Genomic DNA, 24,050 nt, shown 5'->3' with positions numbered 1-24,050 from the left:
CCATGATTGGTAAGGGCCAATGGTGTGTGGCCATGACACCGGGGTTACACCCCTACTCTTTACGAGAAATGCCATGGGATTTTTTAATGACCACAGAGAGTCAGGACCTCGGTTTAACGTCTCATCCGAAGGACGGTGCTCTTTGACAGTATAGTGTCCCCATCACTACACTGGGGCGTTATCTATCTAATTAGTAGCCATTCAGTAGCTTGTCAACAGTGCATCAGTTGACATTCAACAACACTGTTTCAGCAGACAAGTAACATACGTTCAACTGACTGCCTATAGACTATAAGGTACAATTCAAGTGTTAATCTACAGATTTTACGAAAAAGTGCCTGTTGACTGTCAATATTATTTTGCAACAGGTTATTAACCAATTGGCGACTAACTTTCTGTAGATTGAGTACCAACAACTCAAGATCAATCTGTCAGTTAAATGTCAACAGTCATGTCAGCATATGAAGTATATGATACTGTATATCCTACTCAAGGGGTCTCATATGCATCAAATTAATAATTATTTTGGCTGATTTAAAACTGTTTTTTAAAAATGTTTTAACCATTTGTAGATAATCTGTTGATAGTCAACTAAAGATTAGATCTGTTGCTTGTCAACAAAGAAATTGTTTATGATCAGTAGACTATTAATAGACATTCTCAACTAAGCGTTAGTAGATATATTTTAGGACTATCTAATTAAAGTGAAAAAGAGTTTATATCAGTAGAAAGTCTATAACCTATCAACAGATTAATATATTGTTTATGATCAGTTGACTATAGACATTATCCACTAAGTGTTAGTAGATATCTTTTAGGACTATCTAATTAAAGTGAAAGACAGTTGATATCAGTAGAAAGTCTATAACCTATCAACAGATTGCATACCTAACCTGACTGAAGTAGAACAAACACTATGGCCAGCACATCAGAGAAAAAAATCACTTTTATTAAATAAAAAAAAATAATACAACCCATTATTTACTAGGATATCACGATCACATCTGAACCATTTGATTATGTGAAAACAATTATATTAAGCATTCCAAATGAGAAAACTACGGTGGCCCAGTAGTGCACAACACATCGAAATGTAAAAAGCAAACATAAGTTCACAACACAACGAAATTAAGCCACAACACAACGGAAACAAGCCACAACACAACGGAAATAAGCCACAACACAACGGAAAATCTACAACACAACGGAAATAAGCCACAACACAACGAAATAAAGCCACAACACAACGGAAAATCTACAACACAACGAAATAAAGCCACAACACAACGGAAATGCTCCCGACCACTAGAGGGCTCTCGGAGCGCGATAAAGTTAGTTTTCCTAGCCATTGTTCTATAGAATCAGCAGTCTTAATATATCAATACCACGATTAGTTTTAACAGTGTATATCGACATAAAATATTACTTCAAAATAACCTACATGAATTATAGCTGCGCATTTGATTTATACTCGAGAACGCTTGGACGCGCTACCACAGCGCATGATCCATAAGGGAATGTCTGGCAATTCCATCAAGTGGTTAAAACGTATAATTTATTATAATTTGATAAAAAAAAAAAAAAAAAACATTTGGTGAAATAGGAAGGTATTGGCACAATTCCACCTATAATAAGTCAGTCTGGTCACTAGGAACCACAAGCTTTGTGACATGATAAAAGAAAAAAAAAACTTTTACAGAAATTTCCTAAAAAAAAAAAAATTTGTTTACTGTAAATACATGAAGGGTATTGGAAAAAAGTCACCTGTATTAAGTCAGTCTACTATCAAATACAATCAAGCTTTGGATTTTGAACATGTCTGTTTTTGAATGTTAAAAGTAATTTTAATTAATACAAATAATACGTTTTAACAACTTGGAGGAATTGGCAGACGTTCCCTCAGGGATCAAGCGCTGTGGTAGCGCGTCAAACTAACTTTATCGCACTCCGAGAGCCCTCTAGTGGTCGGGAGCATTTCCGTTGTGTTGTAGATTTTCCGTTGTGTTGTGGCTTATTTCCGTTGTGTTGTAGATATTCCGTTGTGTTGTGGCTTTATTTCGTTGTGTTGTAGATTTTCCGTTGTGTTGTGGCTTATTTCCATTGTGTTGTGGCTTTATTTCGTTGTGTTGTGAACTTATGTTTGCTTTTTAAATGTCGTGTTGTGCACTACTGGGCCACCGTAGAAAACTCTCAATAGTCTACATCATCATTTCAAATGCCCGAGGCCAAGATCAAAAGTTATAAACAACAAATAACAATAATTATTAATTAATACATTTAGCCTTTCATGACAGTAAGTTTTACAGAAAATCGCATTTATCAAATGCAGTTTAATGTTATAACAGTTACTCATTTAAGAAATAATCTCTGTTCCTGCTGCAAACTCGCTTCGGAGGATTAACAGACAAGACTATAGTTTAAACCCTTAACAATACCTTCTTTAATCTTTAACCATTTTGTAACATTTAGTTTATTTAACATTACGGTGAGACACAAAGGCGTTTTCTCCTATAGAACCATAATACACCAAAACACAATATAAATTAACAAAATACATAATTTTTATTAGCTAACGTAACGTTAGATGTAATCCAAATCTTTATAATCCATACGTAAGCAAGAAACAGATCCAAATTCAGCCCTTCATCCACATCCAGCGATCTCCATATCCATTCTCAGCTGCGACCGTAAATGTCAAATCCCGAGCTCGTGAGTCGTGATGAATTTAAATAAAAAAATTGCACCCTCAAGAAGCGTTACGACATGTTTTACGGCAGTGATATCAAACTCTCATTGGCTCTCGCCTGCTTCGTCACAGAGATTGCAGCATGCCGTGTTTCAGTTGAAACAACATTGAAATGCAGAAGCGTGCGCGCGCGCGCGCCGTCTTCACGCAGCTGGGTTAACATTTTCATGGATTAATAACTTAAATTCTGCTCTGTCCCTTATACAAAACTATCATATATCAGAGAGGACTGCAACACATCGTCATTTGAGTGACTTTTGGTACCGATTTACAATTTCGCAATAAATTATTATGATTACTGTTGTTTTTCTTCATTTTAGCCTGCATAGTTTTAAGAAATGGTTATGGGTAGGTTTAGGGGCAGGAGTAGGATTAATGTTAGTGGCTCAAAATATATTTTATTTTTTTATAATTTTTTTTATTTAAGTTTTTATTACAGTAATTGCAACATTTCCTTACATTAGGATGGTACCTGAAAACGTAGAACAGACATTCAGCAATTGTTTATTTTGGCTGAAGAAAAAATAATAATAATAAATAAATAAATATAAATAATAATAATAATAAAAAACACAGCAGAACAGGCATTCAACAATTCAAAATATATTTTAATGCTATTAATAAAACTGGCATTTCCCTACACATCTCTGTCCATAAAGTGTTTTATTCTTTTTATATTCTGTATAAGATGAGTAATTTATATTTAGGTTTGGGAGTAGGGTTAAGGGAACTTACATTTATCTATAAAACAGTATAAGGGAAATGATACAGATATCTTTATGATTCGTAAACGTTTTGTAGCTGTGAATTCGTAATAATTCTACGTTGCAGACATGTCTGTATCATACGTTTCAGCATCTATCCAAACGTACAAAAAAAGTATGTTTTCAATCTGTTGATAGGTTATAGACTTTCTACTGATATAAACTGTTTTTCACTTTAATCAGATAGTCCTAAAATGTATCTACTAACACTTAGTGGATTATGTCTATTAATAGTCTACTGATCATAAACAATTTATTTGTTGACAAGCAACAGATCTAATCTTTAGTTGACTATCAACAGATTATCTACAAATGGTTAACAATTTTTTAAAAACAGTTTTAAATCAGCTAAAATAATTATTAATTTGATGCATATGAGACCCCTTGAGTAGGATACAGTATCATATACTTCATATGCTGACATGACTGTTGACATTTAAGTGACAGATTGATCTTGAGTTGTTGGTACTCAATCTACAGAAAGTTAGTCACCAATTGGTTAATAACCTGTTGCAAAATAATATTGACAGTCAACAGGCACTTTTTCGTAAAATCTGTAGATTAACACTTGAATTGTACCTTATAGTCTATAGGCAGTCAGTTGAACGTATGTTACTTGTCTGTTGAAACAGTGTTGTTGAATGTCAACTGATGCACTGTTGACAAGCTACTGAATGGCTACTAATAACTAGTATAGTCTCAACAAACGGACTATCAAAATAAAGTGTTACCACGTATCCTTTGCCCGCTCTTTAAGATAAAATCTGATCATCAGGTTGGCTATCCGACACTCTCCATATGAAAGAGGAGTGTTTATCACCTTGTCCTGCACCCCCACGATAAAGCCACTGAGCTGCCCCTCCAACCCCCCCACAGGCTATCTAAGAGGAGAGGAGCGTCTGAGACTGACTTAAAACAAAGAGAAGTCGCAATTCACACTTAAATATTGTAGACATTAGCATTATTAAAGTATGGAAGCTTGTTTCCGCCACAGAATAAAACATTTTAAAAGATAATTGCGACTTTTTATCTCACAATTGCTAGTTTACATCTCGCAATTCTGACTTTATTTCTCAGAATTGCGAGATATAAAGTCAGAATTGCGTGAAATAAAGTCGCAATTGCGTGTTATAAAGTCAGAATTCTGACTTTTTTTCTCGCAATTCTGACTTTATATCATGCAATTCTGACTTTATATCTCGCAATTGCGACTTTATTTCACGCAATTCTGAGTTTATATCTCGCAATTCTGACTTTATAACACGCAATTGCGACTTTATTTCACGCAATTCTGACTTTATATCTCGCAATTCTGACTTTATATCTCGCAATTCTGATTTTAAAACACGCAATTCTGACTTTATATCTCGCAATTCGGACTTTATTTCACGCAATTCTGACTTTATATCTCGCAATTCTTAAAATGTTTTATTCTGTGGCAGAAACAAGCTTCCATATTAAAGTGTTGATATTGAAGGAATTAAATAATTTAGGTTACATGTTGGCATAAAAGTTTATTAACTAAACATTTAATTATTTCAATGATTGAAGAATTAAAACGCTACTTTGGTTTAGGCCGGCTTTTTCCAAGAAAAACTAAATACAAACTTCAAACTCATGTTCATTTATTGTCATGAACTAAATGTTAAAGGGATAGTTCACCCAAAAATGAAAATTATGTCAGTAATTACTCACCCTCATGTTGTTCCAACCCCGTAAGACATTCGTTCATCTTCGGAACACAAATTAAGATATTTTTGATTAAATCTGAGAGTTGTCTAACTCCTCCACAGGCTTCTAAGTGATTGAAACTTGCTGTCCCAGAAAATGTATTAAAGACATCGTTAATATAGTCCAAGTGACTCCAGTGGCTCAATCTTAAGTTTATAAAGCGACGAGAATACTTTTTGTGCGCAAAAACAAACAAAAATAACGACTTTATTCCACTTTTCATTTCCTTCTCTCTGGGCCTCGGATCTTTTTGCGTAGTGTTTAAGCGTAGCGCGTCTGTGTTGCACGTCACCACATAGGCTCAGATTGAGCCACTGGAGTCACTTGGACTATATTAACGATGTCTTTAATACATTTTCTGGGCCAGCAAGTTTCAGTTCCTTAGAAGCCTGTGGAGGAGTTAGACAACTCTCAGATTTAATCAAAAATATCTTAATTTTTGTTCCGAAGATGAACGAATGTCTTACGGGGTTGGAACAACATGAGGGTGAGTAATTACTGACAGAATTTTCATTTTTGGGTGAACTAACCCTTTAAACTCAATATTAAATTCCACAGTGATCTTTGGATCCTTACAACCAGGGTGTGATTTGTGAATAAAGCAGAAGGGGGGTGGTTTTGAAGAAGTGTTTTTTGAAGTGTCAAGAAGGTGGGTATTTCGTGCTGCTGTTTAATTAAATAAGATTTTTTAGAATAAACATGAACTTAAATGAAACAATATCGCAACATGTTGACCAAAAAAAAAAAAAAAAAAAATATATATATATATATATATATATATAAAATATATATATATTATATATTATATATTTGATCTGTTTTTACATTGAGAGCGATTTACATTTTATTAGAGTGAAATTTTTTCCTTTCCTCGGACCAGACAGAGTTGCCAGTGATTCTTCCTATTGTAAAGTCATTCAATGTGTAACCAAACCGATCCATCGTGCAGTGCACACAGCAACAACTGAATGTTACCCCAGATAGTCGTGTAGTGTGGAAAGAACAGTGATCTGATCACTTTAAAAATCATGCCGTGTGAACTCTGCATACCATCACTAACAGACTTGAGGAAAGGCCCTTCATGAAGGGATTCAGTTGTTCACTTTCATTTCAAACGTTTCTACAAATGGTGTCTCCTCTGCCATTTGAAGGGCGCAAAACAAACTGTTTGAAAATTGTCCTTTATTTGTTTTGAAGATGCTATAACTTTGCAGAATGAATATTTTCTTTTTCTCATTTCTCCAAATATAGGTTAAGATACTGCAGTATGACAGGTGAAGATTGTTCTGCTGTGACTTCAGCTCTGAAATCAAACCCATCACACCTGAGAGAGCTGGACCTGATCGGGAATAAACTAGGAGACTCTGGAGTGAAAAACCTCAGTGATCTACTGATGAACCCACAGTGCAAGCTGGAGAATCTACAGTTAGTAACATTATACTGTGCAGCAGTTACTGTGAGATTACAGTTTATTTTAAGACAACAGGACTCAAGTAATAGTGTTTATAGCTCTGAGTCTGCACCTTCTGTTATACTTTGTTTTAAATGTTTTCTAACTAGTAAGTAATAAATCTTAGTGTACCAGTGTATATATAATAATTTTTCTCACAACCTCATTTTCATACACATAAAATTCAATATGGACCTGAATAAGGTCTATTGTGTAACAGTTAAAGAATTTGTGCACAGTGTAAATTTGTGCACGAATTGTGTAAATGTTGTTCTGCAGAAATCTGCTGCTATGATAAAGAGTAAAGAAAACAGACAAAATATATTGTTGAAAAATAATAGAGAAGAATCAACATCTTCCAGCACACAGAACTAGTGTGACAGCCTTAAAAACAGAGTATCAGAAATTAAACTAGTGCCTGATGTAGCTCTTCAGTTAGTCTTTTCTCTTTCTGTCTTCAGGCTGTATGGATGCAGTATTACAGAGAAACAGTGTCTCATCCTGACTTCAGCTCTGAAATCAAACCCATCACACCTGAGAGAGCTGGACCTCAGTGTAAATAAAATAAGAAACACAGGAGTGAATCACTTATGTGACGTACTGAAGGATTCACACTGTAAACTGGAGATATTGAGGTCAGTAACATTCACATACATCAATCATAATTCTTAAAATCACTTCTACAGTTTAAATCAAGACACAGAGTTCACAGTTTTGGTGAATTCAAACTGTAAGTGAGCATCCTTATCCTCTTCTTACTCTGATAAGGGCATCAGGGCTTTTGTGTGTCATAATGAAGCTGTTTGGAACGCACTTGTTGAAAAAAAAGACAATGTAATTTCCTCATTATCTTCACTTGAAATGTTACCATGACAACGCAGTATGGCGTCCAGAAGCCCATTAGCTTACAGTAATATATGATTGTTGCAAATAAATATACATTTTATAATTAAGCTTTTAAAATATGCTTTGTGTGTGTCTGTGTGTGTGTGTGTGTGTGTGTGTGTGTGTGTGTGTGTGTGTGTGTGTGTGTGTGTGTGTGTGTGTGTGTAATCGTTGCTGCGTTCCCTCTCTTCTCTCAAATTTTTATCATATGTTAACTCAAACTCTCCTGTCATCTGTCTTTTAAATGAATCACGAGGACTCGTCACCCTGGGTCACATGACCATAAATTATAAAATTACCACATAAATTACCACAATGCATGTACCCTTTGTTAACAGACTTGTGGAAAGGCCCTTCAGGAAGGGATTTAGTTGTTCACTTTCGTTTTGAGCATCCCTACAGATCGTGTCTCCTCTGCCATTGAAGGGCGCAGAAAAATTGGAATTTGTCCTTTATTTATTATTGAGATGCTATTACTTTGCAAAATGAAGATTTTCTTTTTCTCATTTCTCCAAATGTAGATTAAGCTGCTGTGAAATGACAGATGAAGGTTGTTCTGCTGTGACTTCAGCTCTGAAATCAAACCCATCACACCTGAGAGAACTGAACCTGAGTTGGAATAAACTAGGAGACTCAGGAGTGAAAAACCTCAGTGATCTACTGATGAACCCACTATTCAAGCTGGAAAAACTAGAGTTAGTATCATTATACTGTACAGCAGTTACTGTGAGATTACAGTTCACTGTTTATTTTAAAGGTTCCATATTGTAAACCTTTCTGAAGTTTTATTTTAGGTTTTGATGTCCTTAAGAATATATATTTGGTATAAGTACCAAAAATCTCAATTTTACAGCTCCTTTCTCAGGAGCTCTGCCAAGAACAGGTCGATTTTGGCCTGTCTACTTAATATTCATGAGCCTCTCTTCTGATTGGCCTGTTGTTTTCTGAGTGACTCTCCATTGGTCGGGGTGGTGAGTGCTTGAAGGCGGTGACTGAGTAATTCTGACATCACATTTATACGGAAGTCACAACAGCTTGTGAAAAGGCACAGCTACTTTATGCAGGCTGTGTCCATTTGTCTGTGGATCGACTGTTTCGTAGCCCCTAGACCTCCGTTATCATGAAAAAAGCCAGGAAATTTCAGTTCTGACAATATGGGACCTTTGAGACAACAGGACTCAAGTAATAGTGTTTATAGCTCTGCACCTTCCGTTACACTTTATTTTAAATGGCTTTTAACTAGTAATAAATCTTAGTACACTGCTATATATTAAACTTTTTTCTAAAACCCTAATTTTCGTCCACATAAAATCAAATATGTCATCTAACCTGACTAAGGTCTATTGTGTTAAATTTAAAGAATGTACTGATTGTGTAAATGTGGAAAATAAATCTGCTGCTACGATAAATATTAAAGAAAAGAGACATAAAAGAAAAATGAAAGATAATAATCAACATCTTCCAGCACACAGAACTAGTGTGACGGTTGAAATCAGAGTATGGGAATTAAACTGAGTGTCTGATGTAGAACTTCAGTTTGGTGGTTCACATTGATCTGAGTCATTGTCTTTTCTCTTTCTGTCTTCAGTCTGCGTAATTGCAGTATTACAGAGAAACAGTGTCTCATCCTGACTTCAGCTCTGAAATCAAACCCATCACACCTGAGAGAACTGGACCTGAGTATAAATGAAATTAGAAACACAGGAGTGAATCACTTATGTAACATACTGAAGGATTCACACTGTAAACTGCAGAGATTGAGGTCAGTAACATTCACATACAACAGTAGTTCTCAAACTACTCTAATGGACATAAACCACATTTGGGATATCATATTTTGTTTAATACCAATATGCCTGTAGTTCAGTTAATGAATCACATGCTCATGAGACCCACATCAGCTCTTTGACTCTTTCCTTTTGCAGATCTGTGGAATCTAATAACACACACACACACACACACACACACACACACACCACAATAGTAATATTTAGAAGTTTTGAAAGCCAAATAAATACATTTATACATCTGTAGCAATTCAGTCTATTTCAAAACTCTTCCCATCTGTTTAGAGGTGCTTGAAGTGCTCTGTCTGGTTTAAAGATCAATAGGTGCTCAACACCCCGTATATCCAGGCCTGGTTGTGCTTTGTACCACCTGAGATGAAAACGACTAAAATAATCAACATTTTTAAAGCTAAACTATGCAGTTTTTTATATTTTTTTATAACATGTTATTAATCTGAGAGTTTAGATAAAACAGATCAGTCTTCCAAACCGTGGCTTTACCCAAATAGACTTTTATAAACCTGTAATATTGAACTGTATTTTAGAGCTGTTTGTATGGATTTCATGGGAAATTACTTGCATCATACACACTTACACAGAGAAAAGTAACTCCAGTAGTTAGCTTTATTTTTCACCAATAGAGGGACAAAAGTGTAGTGTAGTGTAGCGATAAAGAGATACTCAACCCAAAACTGAAAGTTTCATCATTTACATTCTTTAATGCCATCTCAGATGTATATGAGTTTATTCAGATGAACAAGATTTTTAGATAAATAATCTGACTCTATGTACTGGATCTCCAAAGATGACGCTTCATAAATCACACAAAGCACACACAACGGTTATCCATTATGGATAGTTGATAAACGACCCCAGTTGATAAAAAGAAAAAACAATAGGTGTTTGTGAGAGAAATAAAAAAAAAAAAACAATAAACCATCATATCTATAAACCAACTGTAACCTTGTGTGGAGGATCTCTTTAACAAACACTTCAACCTTTTAAACCAAGACACTTTATACTCTTTCTCTCCTGAAAAGACTGTTTACAATGTATTTGTGAAACATAATTCACCTTAGTCATGTGTTTTGTGATCTGGTGAAAGTAAGATGATCTCTGTCTGTTTGTCTCTTTCTAGCCTAAAAGACTGTGGCATTACAGATGTTTCTGCTTTAACTCAGTCTTTGACAAACTCAGAAGCACTGCAGTTTTTAAAAGAGCTTGATCTGAGTGAAAATATGATCAGAGACTTAAAGCAGCTCAGAGACGTGATACGAGACTCAAACTGTACACTGAGGTGAGTGAACATCACTGTGATGATAAAGATACTTTCATTTATCTTTGACAGTCTTTCAATGTTTGTGAACGGAAAAAATAATTAAGTTTTATTGAAACAATGAGGGCAAAATTTAAATGAATTGAAAACCAGTTAAGCACAAGCTAATTCAAAACCATTGGTCAATCACTGTCACCTGCCAAGAAAGTTCAGACTTCAGAAAAATCATGGATGGATCTGATTGTGAAAAACTGTAATGCTCTCTACCATGATGTGCTACATAACTTCTAGGTTAAGTTTAGGATTTAGGGTAGGTTAGGGGTTAGTAGATTTGTTTCATCATTGTGTAGGCAATCAGTAAAAATTATCCTCATTCACACTGATCCACGAAAACGACTAAAAATCTGTATTATGCAGGCCAGATGAATATTCAGGGTGTTGTCACATATAGTTTGTTTTAAAAGAACCAAACCCAGTTCACTTAAAGTGAACCAGAAAGCGAACCAGCCGAAAGTGACCTCAGTCCTTTTGGTGTTCACAATATAATGGAATCAAAAGAGAATACGGTTTCTATTGCACAAGCACAAGTGCTGCACCCAAAATCTTTTACAGTGTAATGATTTTTACAACAGAAATGAATCAACCTTGTACTTACTTAAACTGGAGAATGACTTTCTTCTAGAGCTGCTGTACAGCCAAACAATCTCCATTAATTAAGTTGGCTTGAGAGAGCCAACTTACTGATATTGTACTTAAACTTATTAAGTTGGCTTGAGAGAGCCAACATATTGAAATCCTATTTAAACTTATTAAGTTGCCTTGAGAGAGCCAACATATTGAAATCCTATTTAAACTTATTAGTGGTGCTTTTTTGAAAGCATCACTATTGTTATTGCTCATACTTATTAGTGGTGCTTTTTTGAAAGCATCACTATTGTTATTGCTCATACTTATTATTCTTTTTTTTATTATTATTCTTATTCTGGACAAAAGTTTGGCGCGAAACTCGCCCCGCACCGTTTGTCTCAGACCCCTGAGTGAGGTGTCAAATCGACCGGCTCATTGAGGAGAGGTGTGCTATGACTTTTCTAAGCGATCGGGTGTACGATGTTCGCACAGCGGACGAAAAAGCGGCCAAAAAAGTCCCCATTGACTTTACATTGGGCATTCTAAAAATATTTGAATCCCAACCGACGTTTTCACACACACACCACTCCAAAGGGCCTGACAGCCCTGCGTCTCTCCCTCTCTCTCTCCCTCAGAGGATTTATATTATCAAGCAGCCAATAAGTAATTTCCTTAAATCTTCATAGCCACACCCTAGCAACCAGTTTCAGCACCCTAGCAACCACTAAGAGCTCCCTAGCAACCACCCTAAACCAAAAAAAAATTTTTTTTGTATTTTTTTGTATTTTTTAACGCAATATTACACTCGTGGCCTTGCGATATTGCTCCATGCTTGTGCCTATTCGGCCATAGGCACGAGGCCGCAGGCCGAGTGCCGTACTGAAGGCACTCGCAACCACCCAGAACACCCTAGCAACTGCTTTTTTTTTAAAAATTAAAGCAATATTACACTCGTGGCCTTGCGAAATTGCTCCATGCTTGTGCCTATTCGGCCATATTCGTACATAAGGCACTCGCAACCACCCAGAACACCTAGCAACTGCCTAGCAACCACTCAGAACACTCTAGCAACGCCCTAGCATCCACCCAGAATACCATAGCAACTGCCTAGCAACACCATAGCAACCACCCAGAACACCCTAGCAACCACCTAGCAACGCCCTAGCAACCACCAAGAATACCCTAGCAACTGCCTAGCAACCACCAAGAATACTCTAGCAACTGCCTAGCAACCACCCAGGACACCTTAGCAACTGCCTAGCAACACCATAGCAACCACCCAGAACACCCTAGCAACCACCTGGCAACAGCATCTTGCTAAAAACATGCTGGCAACATGCTAATCATGCTAGCAACATGCTAATCATGCTAGCATCATGCTAGCAACATGCTAATCAAGCTAGCATCATGCTAGCAACATGCTAATCAAGCTAGCATCATGCTAGCAACATGTTAATCAAGCTAGCATCATGCTAGCAACATGCTAATCATGCTAGCATCATGCTAGCAAAATGTTAATAAAGCTAGCATCATGCTAGTAACATGCTAATCAAGCTAGCATCATGCTAGCAACATGCTAATCATGTTAGCATTATGCTAGCAACATGCTGATCAAGCTAGCATCATGCTAGAGACATGCTAATCATGCTAGCATTATGCTAGCAACATGCTAATCATGTTAGCATCTAGCTAAAAACATGTTAACAAAACGCTAATCATGCTAGCATCTTGTTAAAAGCATGCTAGCAACATGCTAATAATGCTAGCATCATCCATCCAACCAACATGCTAATCATGCTAGCAACATGCTAATCATGTTAGCATTATGCTAGCAACATGCTGATCAAGCTAGCATCATGCTAGAGACATGCTAATCATGCTAGCATTATGCTAGCAACATGCTAATCAAGCTAGCATAATGCTAGTAACATGCTAATCATGTTAGCATCTAGCTAAAAACATGCTAGCAAAATGCTAATCATGCTAGCATCATCCAACCAACATGCTAATCATGCTAATCATGCTAGCATCATTCTAACAACATATTAATCATAGTAAATCATGCTGGAATGTGGTAAATCGTAGTAAATCATCTTAGAATCATGGTAAATCGTGGTAAATACTGCTAAAGTGTCATGCTGTCATGTATATCATGGTATCACAACATGGTAATTGTGTTAGCATCTGCCCAGTGGCGAATTTTGCCACTGCAAGCACCACTTCACATTTTCTTCAGGAAATGTACATTCTAGTTATTTTTCTTCTTCTTATTATTATTCTTCCACACAAAAGTTTGGCGCGAAACTCGCCCCGCACCGTTTGTCACAGACCCATGAGTGAGGCATCAAATCGAGCGGCTCATTGAGGAGAGGTGTGCTATGACTTTTCTAAGCGATCGGGTGTACGATGTTCGCACAGCGGACGAAAAAGCGGCCAAAAAAATCCCATTGACTTTACATTGGGAGTTCTAAAAACATTTGAATCCCAACCGACGTTTTCACACACACCACTCCAAAGGGCCTGACACCCCTGCGTCTCTCCCTCTCTCTCTCCCTCAGAGGATTTATATTATCAAGCAGCCAATAAGTAATGGCCTAAAATCTTCATAGCCACACCCTAGCAACCAGTTTCAGCACCCTAGCAACCACTAAGAGCTCCCTAGCAACCACCCTAAACCAAAAAAAAAATTTTTTTGCATTTTTTAAAAATTTTAAAAGCAATTTTACTCTCGTGGCCTTGCGGTATCGCTCCATGCTTGTGCCTATTCAGCCATAGGCACGAGGCCGCAGGCCGAGTGCCGTACTGAAGGCACTCGTTATTAAAGAACTCTATAAAAACTCCATAGTAACCATATTTGACAACTAGTAACACCATAGCAACTACCAAAAATACCTTAGCAACCACCCTGAACACCCTAGCAACGTCTAGAAATGCTCTAGTAACCACCAAAAAACTGTAGCAACCACCCAGAACACCCTAGCAACTGCCTAGCAACCACCCAGAACACCTAGCAACTGCCTAGTAACCACCCAGAACACCTAGCAACTGCCTAGCAACACCATAGCAACCTCCCAGAACACCCTAGCAACCACCTAGCAACGCCCTAGCAACCACCAAGAATACCCTAGCAACTGCCTATAGCAACCACCAAGAATACCCTAGCAACTGCCTAGCAACCACCCAGAACACCTTAGCAACTGCCTAGCAACACCATAGCAACCACCCAGAACACCCTAGCAACCACCTGGCAACAGCATCTTGCTAAAAACATGCTGACAACATGCTAATCAAGCTAGCATCATGCTAGCAACATGCTAATCATGCTAGCATTATGCTAGCAACAGGCTAATCAAGCTAGCATCATGCTAGCAACATGCTAATCATGCTAGCAACATGCTAATCAAGCTAGCATAATGCTAGCAACATGCTAATAATGCTAGCATTAGGTTACCAACATGCTAATAAAGCTAGCATCATGCTAACAACATGCTAATCAAGCTAGCATCATGCTAGCATCATGCTAATCATGCTAGCATCATGCTAGCAACATCCTAATCATGCTAGCATTATGCTAGCAACATGCTAATCAAGCTAGCATCATGCTAGCAACATGCTAATCAAGCTAGCATCATGCTAGCAACATGCTAATCATGCTAGCAACATGCTAATCATGTTTGCATCTAGCTAAAAACATGGTAACAACATGCTAATCATGCTAGCATCTTGTTAAAAGCATGCTAGCATCATCCAACCAACATGCTAATCATGCTAACAACATGCTAATCCTGCTAGCATCATTCTAACAACATGTTAATCATAGTAAATAATGCTGGAATATGTTAAATCGTAATAAATCATCTTAGAAACATGGTAAATCGTGGTAAATAATGCTAAAATGTGGTATATCATGGTATCACAACATGTCAATTGTGTTAGCATCTGCCCAGTGGCGAATTTTGCCACTGCAAGCACCACTTCACATTTTCTTCAGGAAATGTACATTCTAGTTATTATTATTATTAAGTTGGCTTGAGAGAGCCAACTTACTGAAATCCTATTTAAACTTATTATTATTAAGTTGGCTTGAGAGAGCCAACTTACTGAAATCCTATTTAAACTTATTATTAAGTTGGCTTGAGAGAGCCAACTTACTGAAATCCTATTTAAACTTATTATTAGTGGTGCTTTTTTGAAAGCATCACTATTGTTATTGCTCATTAGGGATGCAACGGTACACGGTAAAATCCCGGACCGTTCGGTCAGCCCTGCACGGGACAATCTACCCTCATGTCCCGCGGGACTTCGGTTTTGCCACTGAGTTCGCGCTGATCCTTTTAGTTTTTGCTTTAGGCGCCGTTCACATATCGCGCCTAAAAACGCGTAGAAAACGCTAGGCGCGCCGCGTTCTCCTTTTTCCAAAGCGCTAGGGCGGTTGCGCTCCGGAGGCGCCTGTCGTTGCTAAAGCAACCATCAGCTGCGCTCTGGTTGGTTCTTGTCACGTGACCTACGGTGCGCTTGCGGCATTCTGAAAAGTTGAGAATTTTCTCCACTGCTGGGGACATCGTTAGTGCCAACCGGTCTCGCCTTGCACCCGACAGTGTTGATAGACTCATCTTTTTGCACAAGAATCTCTCAATAGTGGATGAGTAAATAACATTGCACTTTGTATCCTGAATGCAGTATTTTTTTTATTATATTATTTTGCTCTGCTTTTTTTTATTCAAAGCACAAGCTAATTTATGTTTGTTAAAGGTAAAAGTGCACTTTTTCTTTCACATTGATCACTTCATATACCAGTTATCAAGGTTTGGAATTGGGATCCACTTGAATATTTTGAAGTGTGTTTGTTTACATTTTGTATTTCATATAAGTGATAGTTGAAGAGGTTGTATTACTTAGTGTTGTTCAGTACAGACTAGAGTGTTAATTTATTCCATACATTGATGTTCTTCCTACTGTGACATTCTGTTTATGCTCATAAGAAAAATAAAACATATTTTTGGGATGAAATAGCAGTCTCTTTCTGCACAAAACGGTACCGAAACCGAACCGAGACCGTGGCCCAAAAACCGAGGTACGGACCGTACCGTGGGCTATCTGTACCGTTGCACCCCTATTGCTCATACTTATTAGTGGTGCTTGCTGAAAGCAAGGCATCACTATTGTTATTGCTCATACTTATTATTAGTGGTGCTTTTTTGAAAGCATCACTATTGTTATTGCTCATACTTATTATTATTAGTGGTGCTTTTTTGAAAGCATCACTATTGTTATTGCCCATACTTATTATTAGTGGTGCTTGCTGAAAGCAAGGCATCACTATTGTTATTGCTCATACTTATTATTAGTGGTGCTTGCTGAAAGCAAGGCATCACTATTGTTATTGCTCATACTTATTATTAGTGGTGCTTTTTTGAAAGCATCACTATTGTTATTGCTCATACTTATTATTAGTGGTGCTTTTTTGAAAGCATCACTATTGTTATTGCTCATACTTATTATTCTTATTAGTGGTGCTTTTTTAAAAGCATCACTATTGTTATTGCTCATACTTATTATTAGTGGTGCTTTTTTGAAAGCATCACTATTGTTATTGCTCATACTTATTATTAGTGGTGCTTTTTTGAAAGCATCACTATTGTTATTGCTCATACTTATTATTAGTGGTGCTTGCTGAAAGCAAGGCATCACTATTGTTATTGCTCATACTTATTATTATTATTTTTCTTATTATTCCGGACAAAAGTTTGGCGCGTAACTCGCCCCGCACCGTTTGTCACAGACCCCTGAGTGAGGTGTCAAATCGACCGGCTCATTAAGGAGAGGTGTGCTATGACTTTTAAAAGCGATCGGGGGTGCGGTGTTCGCCCCAGGGGCGAAAAAGCGGCCAAAAAAGTCCCATTGACTTAACATTGCGACGAACTTTGACCACTCGTAGCTCTGAGCGAGGATTTCGGAGAAACGTGTGATTTGCCACATTTGAAGAGGCTGACAGGCTCTGTAAGAACATACCTCACAATGGGGTAAAAGTTGCACCCCTGGGGGGCAGGAGCGTCCCAAAGGTTCCCCATTGAAATTTTTCTAGTATTACATTCTTACTATTCCGGGAAAAATTTTGGGGCACTCCTCCTCCCGCAGCTTTTGTCACAGACCCATGAATGAGGCGTCAAATCGTGCGGCCTATTGAGGAGAAGTGTCCACTGACTTTTCTAAGAGATCGGGGGTACAGTGTTCGCCCCAGGTGCGAACGAAAAGCCAAAAAAGTCCCATTGACTTAACATTGCAACGAACTTTGACCACTCGTAGCTCTGAGCGAGGATTTCGGAGAAACGTGTGATTTGCCACAATTGAAGAGGCTGACAGGCTCTGTAAAAACATACCTCACAATGGGGTAAAAGTTGCACCCCTGGGGGGCAGGAGCGTCCCAAAGTTTCCCATTGACTTACAATGGTGTAGGCCCATGTACATTTCATGGGCCGTCCTACACATTGCATAGGGATTTTGTATTGAACGTAGCTCTGGATCACAGTGTCATAGAGACAAGGGGGCGGGCTCATTTTACTCAGACGACCAATCAGTCTCTCAGGATCATGGTGAAGCTATCAAGCCACGCCCTAGCAACCATTTAGAGCACCTTAGCAACAAGTCCCATAGACTTCCATTGAAAGAGATCAAAGGGATATCTCCGGACTGAATTGTCATAGAAACATGGGGGTGGTCTCAGTTGACTCGGGGCAGCAAACAGCCAATCATGAATCACCTCAACACTTCCTAGCCCCTCCCTAGCAACCAATGTCGAGCACCTTAACAACCAAAATCCAAAGAGGGATATCTTCCATTCTGAATGTCACAGAGGCATGGGAGTTGGTTTATATCATTCATAGTGACAAGAAGCCTTTGCAGTTTCATCATTGGCAGCTGTCAAGCAACTCCATAGCAACCAAACAGATTACGCTAGCAACCAAAATCCAAAGAGGCATATCTTCCATTCTGAATGTCTCAGAGGCATGGGAGTTGGTTTATTTCATTCATACTGACAAGCAGCATTTGGAGTTTCATGATTGGTGTCTGCCAAGCTACTCCATAGCAACCAAACAGAGTACACTAGCAACCAAAATCCAAAGAGGTATATCTTCCATTCTGAATGTCACAGAGAAATGGGAGTTGGTTTATATAATTCATAGTGACAAGAAGCCTTTGCAGTTTCATCATTGGCAGCTGCCAAGCCACTCCCTAGCAACCAAACAGAGTACCCTAGCAACCGTTTAGCAAAACGTATATCTCTGTATCAGAACATCGTATAGAGATGGGAGTTGGTTTATATCATTTATACTAACAAGAAGCCTTTGCAGTTTCATCATTAGCAGCTGCCAAGTAACCCCATAGCAACCAAACAGAGTACCCTAGCAACCAAAATCCAAAGAGGTATATCTTTCATTCTGAATGTCGCAGAGGCATGGGAGTTGGTTTATATCATTCATACTGACAAGCAGCCTTTGGAGTTTCATGATTGGCAGCTTACAAGACACTCCCTAGCAAACAAACAGAGTACCCTAGCAACCAAAATCCAAAGAGGGATATCTTCCATTCTGAATGTCACAGAGGCATGGGAGTTGGTTTATATCATTCATACTGACAAGAAGCCTTTGGAATTTCATCATTTGCAGCTGCCAAGTAACTCCATAGCAACCAAACAGAGTACCCTAGCAACCAAAATCCAAAGAGGCATATCTTCCATTCTGAATGTCACAGAGACATGGGAGTTGGTTTATATCATTCATACTGACAAGCAGCCTTTGGAGTTTCATGATTAGCAGCTGCCAAGCCACTCCCTAGCAACCAAACAGAGTACCCTAGCAACCAAAATCCAAAGAGGGATATCTTCCATTCTGAATGTCACAGAAGCATGGGAGTTGGTTTATATCATTCATAATAACAAGAAGCCTTTGCAGTTTCATCATTGGCAGCTGTCAAGCAACTCCATAGCAACCAAATAGAGTACCCTAGCAACCAAAATCCAAAGAGGGATATCTTCCATTCTGAATGTCACAGAGGCATGGGAGTTGGTTTATATCATTCATAGTGACAAGAAGCCTTTGGAATTGCATCATTGGCAGCTGCCAAGTAACTACATAGCAACCAAACAGAGTACCCTAGCAACCAAAATCCAAAGAGGCATATCTTCCATTCTGAATGTCGCAGAGACATGGGAGTTGGTTTATATCATTCATAGTGACAAGAAGCCTTTAGAGTTTCATGATTGGCAGCTGACAAGCCACTCGCTAGCAACCAAATAGAGTACCCTAGCAACCGTTTAGCAAAACGTATATCTCTGCATCAGAACATCGTATAGAGATGGGGGTTGGCTCATTAGTTTCAGTTGGAAAACAGTCTGTAAATATCACCATGGTAACTGTGTATTCACACCCTAGCAACCATTTAGAGCCACCTAGCAACCATATTGCAACATATAGAAGCCATATTTCAGCTCCACAACATCGTACAGACATGGTTGTTGGCTCATATGCAATCATGTACAACACCCTAGCAACCGAGTGGCGAGTTTTGCCACTGCAAGCACCACTTCACATTTTCTTCAGGAAATGTACATTCTAGTTATTCTTATTATTCCACACAAAGTTTGGCGCGTAACTCGTCCCGCACCGTTTGTCACAGACCCCTGAGTGAGGTGTCAAATCGACCGGTTCATTAAGGAGAGGTGTGCTATGACTTTTATAAGCGATCGGGGGTGCGGTGTTCGCCCCAGGGGCGAAAAAGCGGCCAAAAAAGTCCCATTGACTTAACATTGCGACGAACTTTGACCACACGTAGCTCTGAGCGAGGATTTCGCAGAAACGTGTGATTTGCCACATTTGAAGTGGCTGACAGGCTCTGTAAGAACATACCTCACAATGGGGTAAAAGTTGCACCCCTGGGGGGCAGGGGATGCCCATAGTTGCCCCATTGACTTACTATGGGGAAGGAACGTCCCGTGAAACACACATGCATTTCCTACTATGGTAAATTGCATAGGAACTTTGTATTGAACGTAGCTCTGGATCACAGTGTCATAGAGACAAGGGGGAGGGCTCATTTTACTCAGACGACCAATCAGTCTCTCAGGATCATTGTGAAGCTATCAAGCCACGCCCTAGCAACCATTTACAGCCCCTTAGCAACAAGTTCCATAGACTTCCATTGAAAGAGTTCAAAGAGATATCTCCAGACTGAATTGTCATAGAAACATGCGGGTGGTCTCAGTTGACTCAGGGCAGCAAACAGCCAATCATGAATCACCTCAACACTTCCAAGCCCCTCCCTAGCAACCATTGTCGAGCACCTTAGCAACCAAAATCCAAAGAGGGATATCTTCCATTCTGAATGTCACAGAGGCATGGGAGTTGGTTTATATCATTCATAGTGACAAGAAGCCTTTAGACTTTAATGATTGGCAGCTGACAAGCCACTCCCTAGCAACCAAACAGAGTACCCTAGCAACCAAAATCCAAAGAGGCATATCTTCCATTCTGAATGTCGCAGAGGCATGGGAGTTGGTTTATATCATTCATAGTGACAAGAAACCTTTGGAGTTTCATGATTGGCAGCTGACAAGCCACTCCCTAGCAACCAAACAGAGTACCCTAGCAACCAAAATCCAAAGAGGGATATCTTCCATTCTGAATGTCACAGAGGCATGGGAGTTGGTTTATATCATTCATAGTGACAAGAAGCCTTTGGAGTTTAATGATTGGCAGCTGACAAGCCACTCCCTAGCAACCAAACAGAGTACCCTAGCAACCAAAATCCAAAGAGGGATATCTTCCATTCTGTATGTCACAGAGGCATGGGAGTTGGATTATTTCATTCATACTGACAAGCAGCCTTTGGAGTTTCATGATTGCCAGCTGCCAAGCCACTCCCTAGCAACCAAATAGAGTACACTAGCAACCAAAATCCAAAGAGGGATATCTTCCATTCTGTATGTCACAGAGGCATGGGAGTTGGATTATATCATTCATACTGACAAGCAGCCTTTGGAGTTTCATGATTGGCAGCTGCCAAGCTACTCCCTAGCAACCAAACAGAGTACCCTAGCAACCAAAATCCAAAGAGGCATATCTTCCATTCTGAATGTCGCAGAGGCATGGGAGTTGGTTTATATCATTCATAGTGACAAGAAGCCTTTGGAGTTTCATCATTGGCAGCTGACAAGCCACTCACTAGCAACCAAATAGAGTACCCTAGCAACCGTTTAGCAAAACGTATATCTCTGCATCAGAACATCGTATAGAGATGGGGGTTGGCTCATTAGTTTCAGTTGGAAAACAGTCTGTAAATATCACCATGGTAACTGTGTATTCACACCCTAGCAACCATTTAGAGCCACCTAGCAACCATATTGCAACATATAGAAGCCATATTTCAGCTCCACAACATCGTACAGACATGGTTGTTGGCTCATATGCAATCATGTACAACACCCTAGCAACCGAGTGGCGAGTTTTGCCACTGCAAGCACCACTTCACATTTTCTTCAGGAAATGTACATTCTAGTTATTCTTATTATTCCACACAAAGTTTGGCGCGTAACTCGTCCCGCACCGTTTGTCACAGACCCCTGAGTGAGGTGTCAAATCGACCGGTTCATTAAGGAGAGGTGTGCTATGACTTTTATAAGCGATCGGGGGTGCGGTGTTCGCCCCAGGGGCGAAAAAGCGGCCAAAAAAGTCCCATTGACTTAACATTGCGACGAACTTTGACCACACGTAGCTCTGAGCGAGGATTTCGCAGAAACGTGTGATTTGCCACATTTGAAGTGGCTGACAGGCTCTGTAAGAACATACCTCACAATGGGGTAAAAGTTGCACCCCTGGGGGGCAGGGGATGCCCATAGTTGCCCCATTGACTTACTATGGGGAAGGAACGTCCCGTGAAACACACATGCATTTCCTACTATGGTAAATTGCATAGGAACTTTGTATTGAACGTAGCTCTGGATCACAGTGTCATAGAGACAAGGGGGAGGGCTCATTTTACTCAGACGACCAATCAGTCTCTCAGGATCATTGTGAAGCTATCAAGCCACGCCCTAGCAACCATTTACAGCCCCTTAGCAACAAGTTCCATAGACTTCCATTGAAAGAGTTCAAAGAGATATCTCCAGACTGAATTGTCATAGAAACATGCGGGTGGTCTCAGTTGACTCAGGGCAGCAAACAGCCAATCATGAATCACCTCAACACTTCCAAGCCCCTCCCTAGCAACCATTGTCGAGCACCTTAGCAACCAAAATCCAAAGAGGGATATCTTCCATTCTGAATGTCACAGAGGCATGGGAGTTGGTTTATATCATTCATAGTGACAAGAAGCCTTTGGACTTTAATGATTGGCAGCTGACAAGCCACTCCCTAGCAACCAAACAGAGTACCCTAGCAACCAAAATCCAAAGAGGCATATCTTCCATTCTGAATGTCGCAGAGGCATGGGAGTTGGTTTATATCATTCATAGTGACAAGAAACCTTTGGAGTTTCATGATTGGCAGCTGACAAGCCACTCCCTAGCAACCAAACAGAGTACCCTAGCAACCAAAATCCAAAGAGGGATATCTTCCATTCTGAATGTCACAGAGGCATGGGAGTTGGTTTATATCATTCATAGTGACAAGAAGCCTTTGGAGTTTAATGATTGGCAGCTGACAAGCCACTCCCTAGCAACCAAACAGAGTACCCTAGCAACCAAAATCCAAAGAGGGATATCTTCCATTCTGTATGTCACAGAGGCATGGGAGTTGGATTATTTCATTCATACTGACAAGCAGCCTTTGGAGTTTCATGATTGCCAGCTGCCAAGCCACTCCCTAGCAACCAAATAGAGTACACTAGCAACCAAAATCCAAAGAGGGATATCTTCCATTCTGTATGTCACAGAGGCATGGGAGTTGGATTATATCATTCATACTGACAAGCAGCCTTTGGAGTTTCATGATTGGCAGCTGCCAAGCTACTCCCTAGCAACCAAACAGAGTACCCTAGCAACCGTTTATCTCTGCATCAGAACATCGTATAGAGATGGGAGTTGGTTTATATCATTCATACTGACAAGAAGCCTTTGTAGTTTCATCATTAGCAGCTGCCAAGCACCTCCATAGCAACCAAACAGAGTACCCTAGCAACCATTTTACAAGACCTACATCTCTGCATCAGAATATTGTATAGAGATGGGGGTTGGCTCATTAGTTTCGGTTGGAAAACAGTCTGTAAATATCACCATGGTAACTGTGTATTCACACCCTAGCAACCATTTAGAGCCACCTAGCAACCATATTGCAACATATAGAAGCCATATTTCAGCTCCACAACATCGTACAGACGTGGTTGTTGGCTCGTATGCAATCAAGTACAACACCCTAGCAACCGAGTGGCGAGTTTTGCCACTGCAAGCACCACTTCACATTTTCTTCAGGAAATGTACATTCTAGTTAAGTTGGCTTGAGAGAGCCAACTTACTGAAATCCAATTTAAACTTATTAAGTTGGCTTGAGAGAGCCAACATATTGAAATCCTATTTAAACTTATTATTATTATTATTATTATTATTATTCCGAGACTAAAATTTCTATATGAAACTCCTCCTAGAGCTTTAACTCTACATACTCCAAACTCGGCTCAGACACTCACCATAGCAACCACCCAGAATACCCTAGCAACCGCCTAGCAACCACCAAAAACACCCTAGCAACCGCCTAGCAACCACCCAGAATACCCTAGCAACCGCTTAGCAACA

At 39.2% G+C, this 24,050-nt stretch overlaps 1 protein-coding gene across 1 annotated transcript in view; it reads left to right on the top strand.

Annotated features, from left to right (window-relative positions):
- Window positions 1-24,050, top strand: part of LOC311085886 (uncharacterized protein) — a 152,223-nt gene that overhangs the window by 65,102 nt on the left and 63,071 nt on the right. Inside the window, exons 33-36 of the mRNA XM_084118506.1 lie at window positions 7,153-7,326; window positions 8,098-8,271; window positions 9,165-9,338; window positions 10,502-10,660. Of these exons, the coding sequence (XP_083974632.1) occupies window positions 7,153-7,326; window positions 8,098-8,271; window positions 9,165-9,338; window positions 10,502-10,660 (681 nt within the window). The remainder of the gene's footprint in view (window positions 1-7,152; window positions 7,327-8,097; window positions 8,272-9,164; window positions 9,339-10,501; window positions 10,661-24,050) is intronic.

Source organism: Abramis brama, assembly GCF_963993115.1.
Source record: "Abramis brama genome assembly, chromosome: 6".
In the NCBI taxonomy this organism is placed as follows: Eukaryota; Metazoa; Chordata; class Actinopteri; order Cypriniformes; family Leuciscidae; genus Abramis; species Abramis brama.
This window is presented reverse-complemented; position numbering and strand designations above follow the sequence as displayed.